Source organism: Ranitomeya imitator, chromosome 6 (assembly GCF_032444005.1).
Source record: "Ranitomeya imitator isolate aRanImi1 chromosome 6, aRanImi1.pri, whole genome shotgun sequence".
Classification (NCBI taxonomy): Eukaryota; Metazoa; Chordata; class Amphibia; order Anura; family Dendrobatidae; genus Ranitomeya; species Ranitomeya imitator.
Window position 1 is genome coordinate 113,659,935 of NC_091287.1, and position 18,265 is coordinate 113,678,199.

The 18,265-nt window shown below is 43.6% G+C and overlaps 1 protein-coding gene across 1 annotated transcript in view; it reads left to right on the forward strand.

The window, feature by feature from the left end:
* CMC1 (C-X9-C motif containing 1) overlaps nt 1–18,265 on the forward strand; it is a 71,421-nt gene that overhangs the window by 13,874 nt on the left and 39,282 nt on the right. Inside the window, exon 2 of the mRNA XM_069730013.1 lies at nt 16,761–16,853. Within this exon, the coding sequence (XP_069586114.1) occupies nt 16,761–16,853 (93 nt within the window). The remainder of the gene's footprint in view (nt 1–16,760; nt 16,854–18,265) is intronic.

Consider the following 18,265-nt stretch of genomic DNA (forward strand, 5'->3'; position numbering starts at 1 on the left):
CTATTTTTTAAGGGGCCTACATTTTCAGTTTTTATTCTTTTACTATTGATATAGTTGAAGAACAGTTTGGGATTAGTTTTACTCTCCTTAGCAATGTGCTTCTCTGTTTCCTTTTTGGCAGCTTTAATTAGTTTTTTAGATAAAGTATTTTTCTCCATATAGTTTTTTAGAGCTTCAATGGTGCCATCCTGCTTTAGTAGTGCAAATGCTTTCTTTTTACTGTTAATTGCCTGTCTTACTTCTTTGTTTAGCCACATTGGGTTTTTCCTATTTCTAGTCCTTTTATTCCCACAAGGTATAAACCGCTTACACTGCCTATTTAGGATGTTCTTAAACATTTCCCATTTATTATCTGTATTCTTATTTCTGAGGATATTGTCCCAGTCTACCAGATTAAGGGCATCTCTAAGCTGGTCAAACTTTGCCTTCCTAAAGTTCAGTGTTTTTGTGACTCCCTGACAAGTCCCCCTAGTGAAAGACATGTGAAACTGTACAATATTGTGGTCGCTATTTCCTAGATGCCCAACCACCTGCAGATTTGTTATTCTGTCAGGTCTATTAGATAGTATTAGGTCTAAAAGTGCTGCTCCTCTGGTTGGATTCTGCACCAATTGTGAAAGATAATTTTTCTTGGTTATTAGCAGAAACCTGTTGCCTTTATGGGTTTCACAGGTTTCACTTTCCCAGTTAATATCCGGGTAGTTAAAGTCCCCCATAACCAGGACCTCATTATGGGTTGCAGCTTCATCTATCTGCTTTAGAAGTAGACTTTCCATGGTTTCTGTTATATTTGGGGGTTTGTAACAGACCCCAATGAGAATTTTGTTACCATTTTTCCCTCCATGAATTTCGACTCATATGGACTCGACATCCTCATTTCCTTCGCTAATATCCTCCCTTAAAATGGACTTTAGACAAGACTTTACATAGAGACAAACCCCTCCTCCTCTCCGATTTTTACGATCCTTTCTAAACAGACTGTAACCCTGTAAGTTAACTGCCCAGTCATAGCTTTCATCTAACCATGTCTCGGTTATTCCCACTATGTCAAAGTTACCTGTAGATATTTCTGCTTCTAGTTCTTCCATCTTGTTTGTCAGGCTTCTGGCGTTTGCGAGCATGCAGTTTAGAGTATTTTGTTTTGTTCCAATCTCCTCACTGTGGATTGTTTTAGAAATGTTCTTACCTCCCTTCTGAGTATGTTTTCCTGGGTCTTCTTTGTTCAAGTCTAATGTTTTTCTTCCCGTCCCCTCTTCTTCTAGTTTAACGCTCTCCTGATGAGTGTAGCGAGTCTTCTGGCGAATGTGTGTTTCCCAGGTTTGTTGAGGTGTAGTCCATCTCTGGCGAGGAGTCCATCGTACCAGTAATCCACACCGTGGTCCAGGAATCCGAATCCTTGTTGTCTGCACCATCGTCTTAGCCAGTTGTTTGCATCAAGGATCCTGTTCCATCTCCTGGTGCCATGCCCGTCTACTGGAAGGATAGAAGAAAAAACTACCTGTGCATCCAGTTCGTTTACTTTCTTCCCCAACTCTTCAAAGTCTTTGCAGATTGTCGGTAGGTCTTTCCTTGCCGTGTCATTGGTGCCAACATGTATCAGAAGAAATGGGTGGACGTCCTTGGAGCTGAAGAGCTTTGGTATCCTATCGGTCACATCCTTGATCATCGCACCTGGAAGGCAGCATACTTCTCTTGCAGTTATGTCCGGTCTGCAGATGGCTGCTTCTGTGCCTCTCAGTAGTGAGTCTCCCACCACCACCACTCTTCGTTGCTTCTTGGCTGTACTTTTTGCTGTCACTTGTTGCTGTGTGCCCTTTTCTTTTTTGCTTGCTGGTATTGCTTCATCCTTAGGTGTGCCATCTTCATCCTCTACAAAGATTTGATATCGGTTCTTCAGTTGTGTGGTTGGTGATTTCTCCATGGTCTTCTTGCTTCTTTTGGTCACATACTTCCACTCATCTGCTTTTGGAGGTTCTCTGACACTTTTTTCACCTTCTGTGACCAGTAGAGATGCTTCTGTTCTGTCTAGAAAGTCTTCATTCTCTTTGATGAGTTTCAAAGTTGCTATTCTTTCTTCCAGACCCCGCACCTTTTCTTCTAAAAGGGCCACTAGTCTACACTTCTGACAGGTGAAATTTGATTCTTCTTCTGGTCGGTCTGTGAACATGTAGCACATGCTGTAGCTCACCATGTAGGTTGTCACATCTGCCATGTTGCTCCTAGATCCTGCTGACTTGCTGTGTGTTTTCCTTCTTGTGTAATCTACTCAGCCAAGCTCTCTTGCAATAATATCCTACAGGCAAAAATTCGGCGCGCGGTTTGGCGATGCTTTCCAAGCAGCTGGTCCCGGCTGTACCCAACGATCTTCTAGCTTAGGGAGACTTCGCTTTTCCCAGAAGGCACCTGGAATATGCAAATTAGCCTCCTCAAGCTTGAATCCCTGGTTTGGCGATGCTTTCCAAGCAGCTGGTCCCGGCTGTACCCAACGATCTTCTAGCTTAGGGAGACTTCGCTTTTCCCAGAAGGCACCTGGAATATGCAAATTAGCCTCCTCAAGCTTGAATCCCTGGTTTGGCGATGCTTTCCAAGCAGCTGGTCCCGGCTGTACCCAACGATCTTCTAGCTTAGGGGGACTTCGCTTTTCCCAGAAGGCACCTGGAATATGCAAATTGGCCTCCTCAAGCTTGAATCCATAGAAACATTTGCCCCATATAATGCTGCACACAGGTTGATTATGGCCCCATAAGATGCTCCATAGAAACATTTGCCCCATATAATTCTGCACAAAGGTTGATTATGGCCCCATAAGATGCTCCATAGAAATATTTGCCCCATATAATGCTTCATAAAGGTTGATTATGGCCCCATAAGATTCTCCATAGAAACATTTGCCCTATATAATGCTGCACAAAGGTTGATTATGGCCATAAGATGCTGCATAGAAACATTTGCCCTATATAATGCTGCATAAAGGTTGATTATGGCCCCATAAGGTGCTCCATAGAAACATTTGCCCCATATAATGCTGCACAAAGGTTGATTATGGCCCCATTAGATGCTCCATAGAAACATTTGCACCATATAATGCTGCATAAAGGTTGATTATGGCCCCATAAGGTGCTCCATAGAAACATTTGCCGCATATAATTCTGCACAAAGGTTGATTATGGCCCCATAAGATGCTCCATAGAAATATTTGCCCCATATAATGCTGCATAAAGGTTGATTATGGCCCCATAGGGTGCTCCATAGAAACATTTGCCCCATATAATTCTGCACACAGGTTGAATATGGCCCCATAAGATGCTCCATAGAAACATTTGCCCCATATAATTCTGCACAAAGGTTGATAATAGCCCCATAAGATTCTCCATAGAAACATTTGCCCTATATAATGCTGCACAAAGGTTGATTATGGCCATAAGATGCTGCATAGAAACATTTGCCCTATATAATGCTGCATAAAGGTTGATTATGGCCCCATAAGGTGCTCCATAGAAACATTTGCCCCATATAATGCTGCACAAAGGTTGATTATGGCCCCATTAGATGCTCCATAGAAACATTTGCACCATATAATGCTGCATAAAGGTTGATTATGGCCCCATAACGTGCTCCATAGAAACATTTGCCCCATATAGTGCTGCATAAAGGTTGATTATGGCCACATAAGATGCTCCATAGAAGCATTTGCCTCATATAATGCTGCACAAAGGTTGATTATGGCCCCATAAGATGCTCCAAATAAACCTTTGCCCCATACAATGCTGCATAAAGGTTGATTATGGCCCCATAAGGTGCTCCATAGAATATTATGCCCCATATTCTGCTGCTGCGATTTAAAAAACAAACAAACAAAACAATGACATACTCACCTCTCGTCGCTCAGGCCCCCGGCACTTGCGATATTCACCTGTCCCTGTTCCACCGCCACGCACTGCTGTCTTCTGGGTCTCTGCAGTTACTGTTCAGGCAGAGGGCCTGCACTAAACACGTCACCATGTCCTCTGGCCTAAACGTCACAGCCAGAGGACGCGGAAGATGGAGCCCGGCGGTGGAACGGGCACAGGTGAATATCGCACAATGCTCACCCTCCCCCTCATACTCACACTCCTGGCGCAGTCCCTGGCAGCTTTTCCGATGCGATGGGCGCCAGCAGCTTGTTCTGGTTTTCAGCGGTCACTGGTACCGCTCATTTAAGTAATGAATATGCGGCTCCTCCCTAGAGTGGAGTCGCGTCCATATTCATTACTTTAATGAGCGGTAGCACGTGATGGCTGAACACAGGAAGAGCTGCCGGTGCCCAGAGACCATCACATCAGAGAAGCTGCCAGGGACCGCGCTGGGACGGTGAGTATGATGTGACAGCTGCCGCTCCCCCGCCGACCCCCTGGGACGACTCGAGTATAAGCCAGCCACGAGGGGCACTTTCAGCCTAAAAAATGGGCTGAAAATCTCGGCTTATACTCTAGTATATATGGTATTATATAGATTCATTACAAACCGAGTGATCTATTTCAAGTGTTTATTTCTGTTAATATTGATGATTGTCGCTTACAGCCAATGAAAACCCAAAAGTCATTATCTCAGTAAATTAGAATACTTTATAACACCAGCTTGAAAAATAATTGTAAAATCGGAAATGCTGGCCTATTGAAATGTATGTTCAGTAAATGCGCGCAATACTTGGTCGTGGCTACTTTTGCATCAATTACTTCATCGATGCAGTGTGGCATGGAGACGATCAGCCTGTGGCACTGCTGAGGTGTTATGGAAGCCCAGTTTGCTTTGCTAGGAGCCTTCAGCTTGTCTGCATTGTTTGGTCTGGTGTCTCTCATCTTCCTCTTGACAATACCCCATAGATTCTCTATGGGGTTAAGGTCAGGCGAGTTTACTGTCCAATCAAGCCCAGTGATACTGTTGTTTTTAACCCCTTCATGACCCAGCCTATTTTGACCTTAAAGACCTTGCCGTTTTTTGCAATTCTGACCAGTGTCCCTTTATGAGGTAATAACTCAGGAACGCTTCAACGGATCCTAGCGGTTCTGAGATTGTTTTTTCGTGACATATTGGGCTTCATGTTAGTGGTAAATTTAGGTCAATAAATTCTGCGTTTATTTGTGATAAAAACGGAAATTTGGCGAAAATTTTGAAAATTTCGCAATTTTCACATTTTGAATTTTTATTCTGTTAAACCAGAGAGATATGTGACACAAAATAGTTAATAAATAACATTTCCCACATGTTTACTTTACATCAGCACAATTTTGGAAACAAAATTTTTTTTTGTTAGGAAGTTATAAGGGTTAAAATTTGACCAGCGATTTGTCATTTTTACAACGAAATTTACAAAACCATTTTTTTTAGGGACCACCTCACATTTGAAGTCAGTTTGAGGAGTCTATATGGCTGAAAATACCCAAAAGTGACACCATTCTAAAAACTGCACCCCTCAAGGTACTCAAAACCACATTCAAGAAGTTTATTAACCCTTCAGGTGCTTCACAGCAGCAGAAGCAACATGGAAGGAAAAAATGAACATTTAACTTTTTAGTCACAAAAATTATCTTTTAGCAACAATTTTTTTATTTTCCCAATGGTAAAAGGAGAAACTGAACCACGAAAGTTGTTGTCCAATTTGTCCTGAGTACGCTGATACCTCATATGTGGGGGTAAACCACTGTTTGGGCGCACGGCAGGGCTTGGAAGGGAAGGAGCGCCACTTGACTTTTTGAATCAAAAATTGGCTCCACTCTTTAGCGGACACCATGTCACGTTTGGAGAGCCCCCGTGTGCCTAAAAATTGGAGCTCCCCCATAAGTGACCCCATTTTGGAAACTAGACGCCCCAAGGAACTTATCTAGATGCATAGTGAGCACTTTGAACCCCCAGGTGCTTCACAAATTAATCCGTAAAAATGAAAAAGTACTTTTTTTTCACAAAAAAATTCTTTTCGCCTCAATTTTTTCATTTTCACATGGGCAGTAGGGTAAAATGGATCATAAAATTTGTTGGGCAATTTCTCCCGAGTACGTCGATACCTCATATGTGGGGGTAAACCACTGTTTGGGCACTCGGCAGGGCTCGGAAGGGAAGGCGCGCCATTTGACTTTTTGAATGGAAAATTAGCTCCAATTGTTAGCGGACACCATGTCGCGTTTGGAGAGCCCCTGTGTGCCTAAACATTGGAGCTCCCCCACAAGTGACCCCATTTTGGAAACTAGACCCCCCAAGGAACTTATCTAGATGCATATTGAGCACTTTAAACCCCCAGGTGCTTCACAGAAGTTTATAACGCAGAGCCATGAAAATAAAAAATAATTTTTCTTTCCTCAAAAATGATTTTTTAGCCTGGAATTTCCTATTTTGCCAAGGATAATAGGAGAAATTGGACCCCAAATATTGTTGTCCTGTTTGTCCTGAGTACGCAGATACCCAATATGTGGGGGTAAACCACTGTTTGGGCGCACGGCAGGGCTCGGAAGGGATGGCACGCCATTTGGCTTTTTAAATGGAAAATTAGCTCCAATCATTAGCGGACACCATGTCACGTTTGGAGAGCCCCTGTGTGCCTAAACATTGGAGATCCCCCAGAAATGACACCATTTTGGAAACTAGACCCCCAAAGGAACTAATCTAGATGTGTGGTGAGGACTTTGAACCCCCAAGTGCTTCACAGAAGTTTATAACGCAGAGCCATGAAAAAAAAAAAAATTATTTTCTCAAAAATGATCTTTTAGCCTGCAATTTTTTATTTTCCCAAGGGTAACAGGAGAAATTTGACCCCAAAAGTTGTTGTCCAGTTTCTCCTGAGTACGCTGATACCCCATATGTGGGGGTAAATCACTGTTTGGGCACATGCCGGGGCTCGGAAGTGAAGTAGTGACGTTTTGAAATGCAGACTTTGATGGAATGCTCTGTGGGCGTCACGTTGCGTTTGCAGAGCCCCTGATGTGGCTTACCAGTAGAAACCCCCCACAAGTGACCGCATTTTGGAAACTAGACCCCGAAAGGAACTTATCTAGATGTGTGGTGAGCACTTTGAACCCCCAAGCGCTTCATAGAAGTTTATAATGCAGAGCCGTGAGAATAATAAATACGTTTTCTTTCCTCAAAAATAATTATTTAGCCCAGAATTTTTTAATTTTCCCAAGGGTAACAGGAGAAATTTGACCCCAATATTTGTTGTCCAGTTTCTCCTGAGTACGGTGATACCCCATATGTGGGGGTAAACTACTGTTTGGGCACATGCCGGGGCTTGGAATTGAAGTAGTGACGTTTTGAAATGCAGACTTTGATGGAATGCTCTGCGGGCGTCACGTTGCGTTTGCAGAGCCCCTGATGTGCCTAAACAGTAGAAACCCCCCACAAGTGACCCCATTTTAGAAATTAGACCCCCCAAGGAACTTATCTAGATATGTGGTGAGCACTTTGAACCCCCAAGTGCTTCACAGACGTTTACAACGCAGAGCCGTGAAAATAAAAAATCATTTTTCTTTCCTCAAAAATTATGTTTTAGCAAGCATTTTTTTTGATTCACAAGGGTAACAGGAGAAATTGGACCCCAGTAATTGTTGCGCAGTTTGTCCTGAGTATACTGGTACCCCATATGTGGGGGTAAACCACTGTTTGGGCACACGTCAGGGCTCGGAAGTGAGGGAGCACCATTTGACTTTTTGAATACGAGATTGGCTGGAATCAATGGTGGCGCCATGTTGCGTTTGGAGACCCCTGATGTGCCTAAACAGTGGTAACCCCTCAATTCTACCTCCAACACTAACCCCAACACACCCCTAACCCTAATCCCAACTGTAGCCATAACCCTAACCGCAACACACCCCTAACCACAACCCTAACCCCAACACACCCCTAACCATAACCACAACCCTAATTCCAACCCTAACCCTAAGGCTATGTGCCCACGTTGCGGATTCGTGTGAGATATTTTCGCACCATTTTTGAAAAATCCGCGGGTAAAAGGCACTGCGTTTTACCTGCGGATTTTCCGCGGATTTCCAGTGTTTTTTGTGCGGATTTCACCTGCGGATTCCTATTGAGGAACAGGTGTAAAACGCTGCGGAATCCGCACAAAGAATTGACATGCTGCGGAAAATACAACGCAGCGTTTCCGCGTGGTATTTTCTGCACCATGGGCACAGCGGATTTGGTTTCCATATGTTTACATGGTACTGTAAACCTGATGGAACACTGCTGCGGATCCGCAGCCAAATCCGCACCGTGTGCACATAGCCTAATTCTAAAGGTATGTGCACACGCTGCGGAAAACGCTGCGGATCCGCAGCAGTTTCCCATGAGTTTACAGTTCAATGTAAACCTACGGGAAACAAAAATCGCTGTGCCCATGCTGCGGAAAAACTGCACGGAAACGCAGCGGTTTACATTCCGCAGCATGTCACTTCTTTGTGCGGATTCCGCAGCGGTTTTACAACTGCTCAAATAGAAAATCACAGTTGTAAAACCGCAGTGAAATGCGCAGAAAAACCGCGGTAAATCCGCCATAAATCCGCAGCGGTTTAGCACTGCGGATTTATCAAATCCGCAGCGGAAAAATCCGCAGAGGACCAGAATACGTGTGCACATACCGAAACCCTAACCCTAGCCCTAACCCTACCCCTAGCCCTAACCCTACCCCTAGCCCTAACCCTAGCCCTAACCCTACCCCTAACCCTACCCCTAACCCTAACCCTATTCTAACATTAGTGGAAAAAAAAAAATTTCTTTATTTTTTTATTGTCCCTACCTATGGGGGTGACAAAGGGGGGGGGGTCATTTATTATTTTTTTTATTTTGATCACTGAGATAGATTATATCTCAGTGATCAAAATGCACTTTGGAACGAATCTGCCGCCGGCAGATTCGGCGGGCGCACTGCGCATGCGCCCGCCATTTTGGAAGATGGCGGCGCCCAGGGAGAAGACGGACGGGACCCCGGCTGGATCGGTAAGTATGATGGGGTGGGGGGGGACCACGGGGGGGGGATCGGAGCACGGGGGGGGGGGGGAATCGGAGTGCGGGAGGGGTGGAACAGAGCACGGGGGGCGTGGAACGGAGCACGGGGGGGCTGGAATGGAGCACGGGGGGGTGGAACGGAGCACCGGGGGGGGTGGATCGGAGTGCAGGGGGGGTGATTGGAGCACGGGGGGGGTGATTGGAGCACGGGGGGAGCGGACAAGAGCACGGGGGGGAGCGGAGCACTGGACGGAGGGGAGCCGGAGCAGTGTACCGGCCAGATCGGAGGGCTGGGGGGGCGATCGGAGGGGTGGGGTGGGGGCACACTAGTATTTCCAGCCATGGCCGATGATATTTCAGCATCGGCCATGGCTGGATTGTAATATTTCACCCGTTATAATGGGTGAAATATTACAAATCGCTCTGATTGGCAGTTTCACTTTCAACAGCCAATCAGAGCGATCGTAGCCACGAGGGGGTGAAGCCACCCCCCCTGGGCTAAACTACCACTCCCCCTGTCCCTGCAGATCGGGTGAAATGGGAGTTAACCCTTTCACCCGATCTGCAGGGACGCGATCTTTCCATGACGCCGCATAGGCGTCATGGGTCGGAATGGCACCGACTTTCATGACGCCTACGTGGCGTCAAAGGTCGGGAAGGGGTTAAACCAGGTATTGGTACTTTTGGCAATGTGGACGGGTGCCAAGTCCTGCTGGAGATTGAAATTTCCACTTCCACAAAGCTTATCGGCAAAGGGAATTTCCTGGTAGACGGCTGCGCTGACTTTGGTCTTGATAAAACACAGTGGACCTACACCAGCAGATGACATGACTCCCCAAACCATCACTGATTGTGGAGACTTCACACTAGACCTCTAGCAGCTTGGATTGTGTTCCTCTCTACTCTTCCTCCAGATTCTGGGACCTTGATTTCCAAATGAAATGCAAAATTTACTTTCATCTGAAAACAACACCTTGACCAGTTCTTTTTCTCCTTGGCCCAGGTAAGAAGCTTCTGGCGTTATCTATTGGTCATGAGTGGCTTGACACAAGGAATGCGACACTTGTAGCCCATGTCCTGGATACGTCTGTGTGTGGTGGCTCTTGAAGCACTGACTCCGGCAGCAGTCCACTCCTTGTGAATCTCCCCCAAATTTTTGAATGGCCTTTTCTTAACAATCCTTTCAAGGCTGCGGTTATCCCAGTTGCTTGTGCACCTTTTTCTACCACAGTTTTTTCTTCCACTCAACTCTCCATTAATATGCTTGGATACAGCACTCTGTGAACATCCAGCTTCTTTAGTAATGACCTTTTGTAGTTTACCCTCCTTGAGGAGTGTGTCAATGACTGCCTTCTGGACATCTGTTAAGTCAGCAGTCTTCCCCATGATTGTGGAGCCTACTGAAACGGAATAAGGAACCTTTTTTAAATGCTTAGGAAGCCTTGGCATGTGTTTTTGTTAATTATTCTAATTTACTGAGTTCATAACTTTTGGGTTTTCATTGGCTGTAAGCCATAATCATCAACATTAACAGAAATAAACACTAAAAATAGTTCACTTTTTGTATTGAAGAACTGAAATTAACTTTTTATTGATATTCTAATTTTGTGAGAAGCACCTGTACATCCCTCTGTACTTTATTGTATATGTCTTCTACAATGTCATTAATAAATGTTAAAAAGAAGAGGGTCCAATACTGACCCCTTTGGTACCCAACTGTTAACTGTGACCCAATCAAAATGTGTTCCATTAATAACCACCCTCTGTTTCCTATCGCTATCCATATCCCATAGTGCTTGCTGCTCATGACGCTTTTTTCATCACGCTTTTTAGGTTAAGTATTTTATGTTCATTATATGTGCCTGAAAACTAGGAAAACAGTCTTTTGACATCTTTATGTTTTAAGGTTATGTGATCAGCATTTTAAACTTATTCCAATCAACACATTTTACTGGAAAAACCTTAACTTTCACGAGCAGGACTTTTCAAGCGTGTAAGCAATAAATATGTTGTGCAAAGGGGGTATTCATACTTACATGAGAGGGGTTGTGCTGACTCCACACATTATGCAAATGAATGGATCTGGGTCACCTTGTAAAGAAGCCACAGTAGACTCAGTTTTGCCTCATACTTATGTGTTAATTAAGTCATCATTATCAGCTCTATCTCTTACCTGTAAAATTTCTCCTTTCAATGCTTTTTGAGGATAATTGAGATTTTAAGAACACTGCTAGTGGCTAGTTTATGATCCTGTAAGAGCAAGTAAACTTTATTGCATGTATTGTGCCCATAGTGGTGATGTGGCCAGTACCCCTCATAGATTTCATCTAATATGTAAACATGGTTGTTTCACAGATATAAAAACAATAACCTAACTCTGCTTTGCCATTGAGGGTCAGAATAAATACATCAAAATAATAATTTTATTTCTATAGTGTAGACATATTCCGCAGCACTTTACAATTTAGAGGACTCTTGAACAGACTATCAGATTTTACAGAGTAACACATTCAGCACATGCCAAGAGGATTGATGGCCCTGCACACAAACTTACACAATCTGAGGCTACTTTCACACTAGCGTCGGTACAGGGCCGTCGCCATGCGTCGGCCCGACATACCGACGCACGTTGTGAAAGAAATGAACAACGGGGGCACAGTATGCAGTTTTTCAACGCATCCGCTGCCCCATTGTAAGGTCCGGGGAGGAGGGGGCGGAGTTTCGGCCGCGCATGCGCGGTCGAAAATGGCAGACTCGACGCACAAAAAAAGTCACATGTAACTTTTTTTGTGCCGAGGGTCCGCCAAAACACAACGCATCCGAGTGCTTCTTTAATAGAAAGTAAATTGCAAACTTGCATGCTTTACAATTTGCAATTTTACTGATTTAAGATGAAACAGTCCCTTTAAGGAGACCTAAAATCAAGGGCATTTTATTCATCTATCCAAGCTATGCTCTATACCAATGAGGGACAAGTACCCTGAAGCAGCCGTCTGTAAGGGGTGTCTAGTTTGGCTAATATCCAGAATCATGTCGCTGCTCGATAAAAGGTTGGATTTTGACTTACAGGTTGTCTACCTCCAATAAGTGAAACTAGGAAGAAAGAAAATGGTTTACCTTTACTTCCGGGAGAGTGGTATTTGGCATGTCTTCCACTTCTGGCCTCCTTAAGAAGAGCCAGGCAGTCCCTCCACTCACCCACCTTATGTTTGGTATATGAACCAGTAAAAGCTTACGGGCACATACTCCAAGCATATCCATAAAGCTCCATTCACCTGACTGATGCCAGAAGAGTGTACTGTATAGAAAAGTGCCGCTGACTACACTTTGTCATGCACAGTCCACTGTGAAGAACTTATAGTGCAAGTTTATTATTTTTTTTTTTTGCACTGAATTCCATTGGGGATATATTCCTATACAGTGGATTACCTGATAATTTTATGTTAATGAGGCCTTATGCAGGGCAATTTTGCACAAAAAATGTTTTTTTTATTTTTTATTAAAACCTGTCGTTTTGTTTTTTTTATTTCATAAATCAATAGTACACATGAAAATAAGGAACTTTGTAATGTTTCTTATTAGAGAAATTATCTTTCTCCTCCTGGACTGATCATTCATTTTCAAAATGTTCAATTCCTTTGTAAAATCTGTATTCCGTGAAGAAAAGAAAGGTGTATCACTGAAATAGATGGTAGTTTCTACTAGTGATATTCTAATTAGATAAGAGGAGGATCTCTGTCTCTAGCTCTTCTCTTCTTTTCCTCTTATCATTGACATAGGACATGGCATTTGGTGCTCATAAGATTCTATCTCGATGTAAAAATCTCTTCTCACATAATACAGATGTTACCTAAGATTTCAGAATTTTGAAAATGAATAATCACTTCTCGTGGAGGAAAAAGGCAGATTTCTGTGCTAAGATATATTACAAAGATGCTTATTTTTATCAGTAATATTGATTTATGAAGCTAAAATTTAAGTCACGGTTATTCTTCTATAACAATTTTCAACCTGAAAGAGGTTCTCCATTACTTTATCATTGATGTCAACAATGTCTGGTCGGGGTCAAACACCTGGCAGCCCCGCCGATCAGCTGTTCTCGGTGGTGGCATCCGCTGGCAGCTCCGCAATTGAGCATATCTGGCCCTGACATCGGGGGCAGCTGATCGGCGAGGGTGCCGGCTGTCAAACCCAGACCCGTCAGACATTGATGACCTATTGTATTGCATCAAATACTGACAAGGACACATTTGTGAGGGGCTTAACCTTTGACATCCCATCTGCATACCATAGGGGAAAAAAGGTTGGATGTGGCGGGAAGAAATGGTTATCACTCTTACACACAGGCGAACAGCAGTCACTGATAACACACTTTAGGACTGAGGAACATAGGACGCAGGGAGAGCCGCTACTTATTTGCTGCTCTCCCTGCACTTACACAGCCTTCCTCTGTGCGTTCTTGCTGTAAGGGTACTTTCACAATTGCGTTTTTTGCAATCTGTCACAATCTGTCGTTTAGGGCAAAAAACAGATCCTGCAAATGTGCTCGCAGGATGCGTTTTTTGCCCATAAACTTGTATTAGCGACGGACTGCAACACGTCGCGTCCATCGTCACGAAAAAGTTCAATGTAACTTTTTTTTGTCCGTCGCATCCGCCACTTTTTGACCGCGCATGTGCGGCCGAAACTCCGCCCCCTCCTCCCCGGACTGCAGAATAGGCAGCGGATGCGCCTAAAACTGCATCCGCTGCCCTAGTCGTGCAAAAAATTCACAACGTCTGTCGGTACGTCGGCCTGACGCATTGCAACGGACCCATACCGACGGAAGTGTGAAAGAAGCCTAAGAGGGTTTAATAGAGGCAGTGAATATGTGACCTAGACAGCTCTGCCACAACTCGCCTCCTGAAAGTTCTCTCCTGCATTTCTGGTGAGTAAACACCTTGTCCTCGCCTCTCTCATTACTCAGCTCCTGCTCAGGTTTGAGCTCCTTCTCTCAATCCTGGAGCTCAGCGGCTCTGCTCTTCCTCTTACAGAGCCCGCTACATCATTGATAAACCCAATGTTGACAGGCACAAAGGAGACGAAGCAAACATCAAATTTGTCCCAAAATTGTCCCAACCTCCAATAGGAAATTGGTTGGATCACCCAGCCCTAATATGGCCATATAGTTGCACTAACTGCCCTAATTAAATTATACGGACTGTCCCTTATTATTTACAAGTGCAAAACCTGGTTTAATTCCACCAACTTGCATAACTCTTATCATCAGACTCACCCCCTCCTTACACCCTGTTCTACCACCTTTTGTAATGATGAGGCGCAACCTTCTTATGTCCTGTCTGCATCGGACAGGTCCACTGTGCTGCTCAGAATAGCCGAAAGGAAAAACCAGCCGAAACGCAATGTCATCCGGTGCAATCCGACACTAATACAAGTCTATGGGAAAAAACCTGATTCGGCGGCAACATTCGCCTGATCTGGTTTTTTGAAAATTAGCCGGATTTAGCCTGACACTGAAAACCTGATGTGTGAAAGTAGCCTAAGGACTTTGACTGCATATGAGTTGGTGACTCTAGGTTCAGCACCTGTTCACACTTAGTCTATGTTTGGATGTGACGGTCAGTTTTTTGAAGTTTGTATTAGCCTTCTGACTGAGCACTCCGCCTTTTAGCCACAGGTGTTTTTAATCACAGCAGGACCACTGCCCCTCCACAGAGAGAGAAATTTTTAGTCCAAGAGAGGACTCACATTAGGTTCCCATGCAGATGACGACTTTATTCTCAGAGAGGACAGGCATTGTTAGGCCCTTGTATACGAGAAATGTCTTATCGTGGCTACAAGGTACACATAAATTGGCCAATTTATTCGCTAAGCTTTCTCAATTTTTCATATTTCTAGTGCAGTAATGCAATTCAGTTTTCATGTTTGCAGGTTTTGGCGCTACAGTGTGCTGCCTAATTTATTTAACTGCATAAGAGTTGGTGACTCTAGGTTCAGCACCTGATCACACTTTTAGTCTATTTTTGGATGTGACGGTCAGTTTTTTTTTAAGTTTGTCTCTAAGAACTTATCTGAAGTACACAAAGGCTATCTGTGATTTTAGATTGTGTGACATTGAAAGTAGAGGGTGGACTGTATCACCAAACTTTATCATGATAGGAGTTTTGGATTCTACAATTGAATATTCTCATACCTCATAGGTTGAGTTATAGAACTGATCTTATGTATTATTATTGGGAATATGATTAATTATGTGTATGTTTGACATGTGACTTTGACCCTAGTAGATTGGCCACACCTCTTAAGAATCTGTATATAATCTAAAATGCGCAGAGAAATGATATTTTAAAAGAGAAAACAAGTTATCCTGTATCAACAGGACAGGCAAGGTCTTGGTGTCCCACCACTGGGACTTGCATCGATCGGCAGATTGAGTAACTTTTATCTCCAGCAGGGAATCTTTTACCCTCATAAAATGGAGCCGTAGGTCGGGACGTCCAACCACCGCTCCATAACTATGTGGCTGCCAGAAAAAGCAGAACACAACGCTTGGTAGCCCCATGGACAATAAAATGACCAGAGATCCAGCATGCGCCCATCCACTACATTCTAACCAGATAAAAGTTTCCGATTCGGCACTGGTCCCAGAGGTGGGGAAAACACTGAGCAGCAAGTTATCACCTATCTTAAAGTGAATTTTTACTCTTTATGCATGCTGGATATTCTATTACTATGGACGACTTTAAAATCGGGCGTAGTATTTAGTGACATCAAAGAGATGGTCCACTACATTGTATAATGCTCTCATTGATTGAGTCATTCGCCCAGGCGTGACCCAGTTGCACACACCCTCTGACTGGTCTGTTGTGTAACCTCATGTCACAGCCCAGTATCTAGCTCTCGCTTACGGCCAATGAAGACAGGAGAGAAGGAAAGAACAAGCTGGATACTGGGCTGTTAGGTGCGGTGAAATGCCACCCACAGCCCAGTCAATCGGGAGGGGAGGTGCGACTGGGTGAATCAAGAAAGTCCAGAAGTTGACGTGACATCAGTAGGTGTCATCGGCGGCTGCAGCCGGGGTCATGTGATGCAATCTGAGCGAGCAGCGATAGCGCTGATCACAGGCACATATGGCAACAGAAGGTATTTGCAAAATTACTTATTTAAAAGGTGTAAATCGATGGGGGCATTATACAGTGTGGTGAACCACCTCTTTAAATGTACGGTATAGTGAATTTTTTTAACATCGGGGATGGAGGGTCGCTTTAATATTTCTCTTCTTACCTGGGTACCTAAGATTTATTTCTTGAGCTCAGTTAAAAAAGTGAATCAAAATTAGGAATCTGGATTTATAATGAAGCCCATTTTATGGCTGACTTGTACTTTGAATTAGTTTTCGTGTTGCAAGAAGCAAGTCATTTAGCCACTAGATATTTGTGGCGTGCACATTTGTATCATTATTCTGTGCTAGCACATTATGAGAATGCAAGAGTCTTAAAGCAAAAATAAAGCCTAACAAATTCAGTCAGTGAAGGAGGTGCAAATTGATTCCTCCTCAATGTCTGAGTAATGAAAAGTCTTAAGCTTTGTCTTCTTTTATTTCTGGGTTTCTTTTGTTACTTTTTGCTGAATTACAGACATAAGTTAGAAAACATTTCCCACAAAGTGAAATTTTCCATGACGCATTGTCTTGCGGTGGACGTATGTTGACCCAAGTAAATGCACTTTAAAAAAAAAAAAAAAAAAATCAGTTTTTTTTTTTTCTTTAACTAGGTTTCATTTTCTTGCAGAGGATCATGGTCTGCGACATGTCGAGAAAGATGTTCTTATTCCTAAACTGATGAGAGAGAAGTCCAGGGTGCGATGTGCCGAACAAGTAGAAGGTGAGATTAGCCATTTTCATGCTGTCAGAAGTGACTTGGAATTGTCCTCGCCTGTGGGATTTCCTGGTTTTGGGTCTACATGATTTTAACCCGAATGGTATTACCTAGATGCATATAGGAACTACACTATCATAGAAAATAAAGCTACACAATACTAAAATGCAAGTCTAATGAAGTACATGTGAAGAAGGCTATTGCAATGCAGTTTAAACAGATTGTTCTGGCGTCTAAAATTGATGTATCCTTTAAAACCAGTCATCAATTTCAGATCATTGGTTGTCTGAAACTCTGCATCCCCCACCAATCCGATGTTATTTGCTATGGCCGTGGCCATTACACATTGAGCAGAGCTTTCTGTTGGGCTCTGTTCAATTTCTACATCCTTCTGCTGCCAGAGTTAATAGCAGCTGACCCATGGGGGTGACAAGTGTCGGACTCCCACCGATCTGAAATTGATGGGCCTGTTCTATGGATAGGTAATCAATATTAGGACAACCCCTCTAATGCAGATAAAAGCTTTACGCTTTATTGGCCATACATTTTATACCACAACAAACATTAAAGGGTTTGGCCACTACTTAGGAAAGGTCATCAATATCTGATCAGTGGGGGGGCAACAATCGACATCCCCACCGATCAGCTGTTAGATCTCGGATGCTGTTGGAACACAGAGCGTCTTCAAAACGATAGTGGCCGTGACCCCGTACTACAGATCCACCCTCCATTTATGTGAATAGGGTCTGGATCTCCAGTACCCAGCCGGGGCCTCTAGAAATGCATGGCACAACACAGGCTCTCCATGCATGTGTTGTGACTGTGACACAGCCGTGATACATGCAGCTGCGGAGCCGAACAGCTGATCAGCCGGCGCGCTCCATGTATCCGGGTTTCCGTTGTAGCTTATTTAAGCGCTATAGTGTGCCGAATAAGCAGGGACCAGATCAAATTCACTTATCTCTACTGTCTAACCTCTTTTAAGTTTAAAAAGATATGGTGTACTTCTGGTGGTATCATTATATGTTACTTTTCATGCAGGTAAGTAAACCGTTACATGACATACAAAGCATAAAATAACTGCTAAAAGTGAATTAATTAGAAAAACCTAAAAAACATAAATGGATAATATAAGCAGTTGGTTCACACCACCTAAATTTTCTTATACCTCTCATCCTCTGGGCACAAAGTGATATTTAGTAAAAATGATTGGCCACAACATAACTTCAGGCCTCACTTCTGAAAAGCCTGGCCAGTGTCAACCATGGTTTCAGTAACATGCACTTGTTCAACAATACTTCACCAACAGGGGCCGTTGTGTCCCTCAAGGGTTGCACAGGAGTAAGAATTGGACATTTTCCAAGTGACATGTGAAGATCCGAGCCCTTTTACAGAACCACTTTGTGCATTCCATTGGC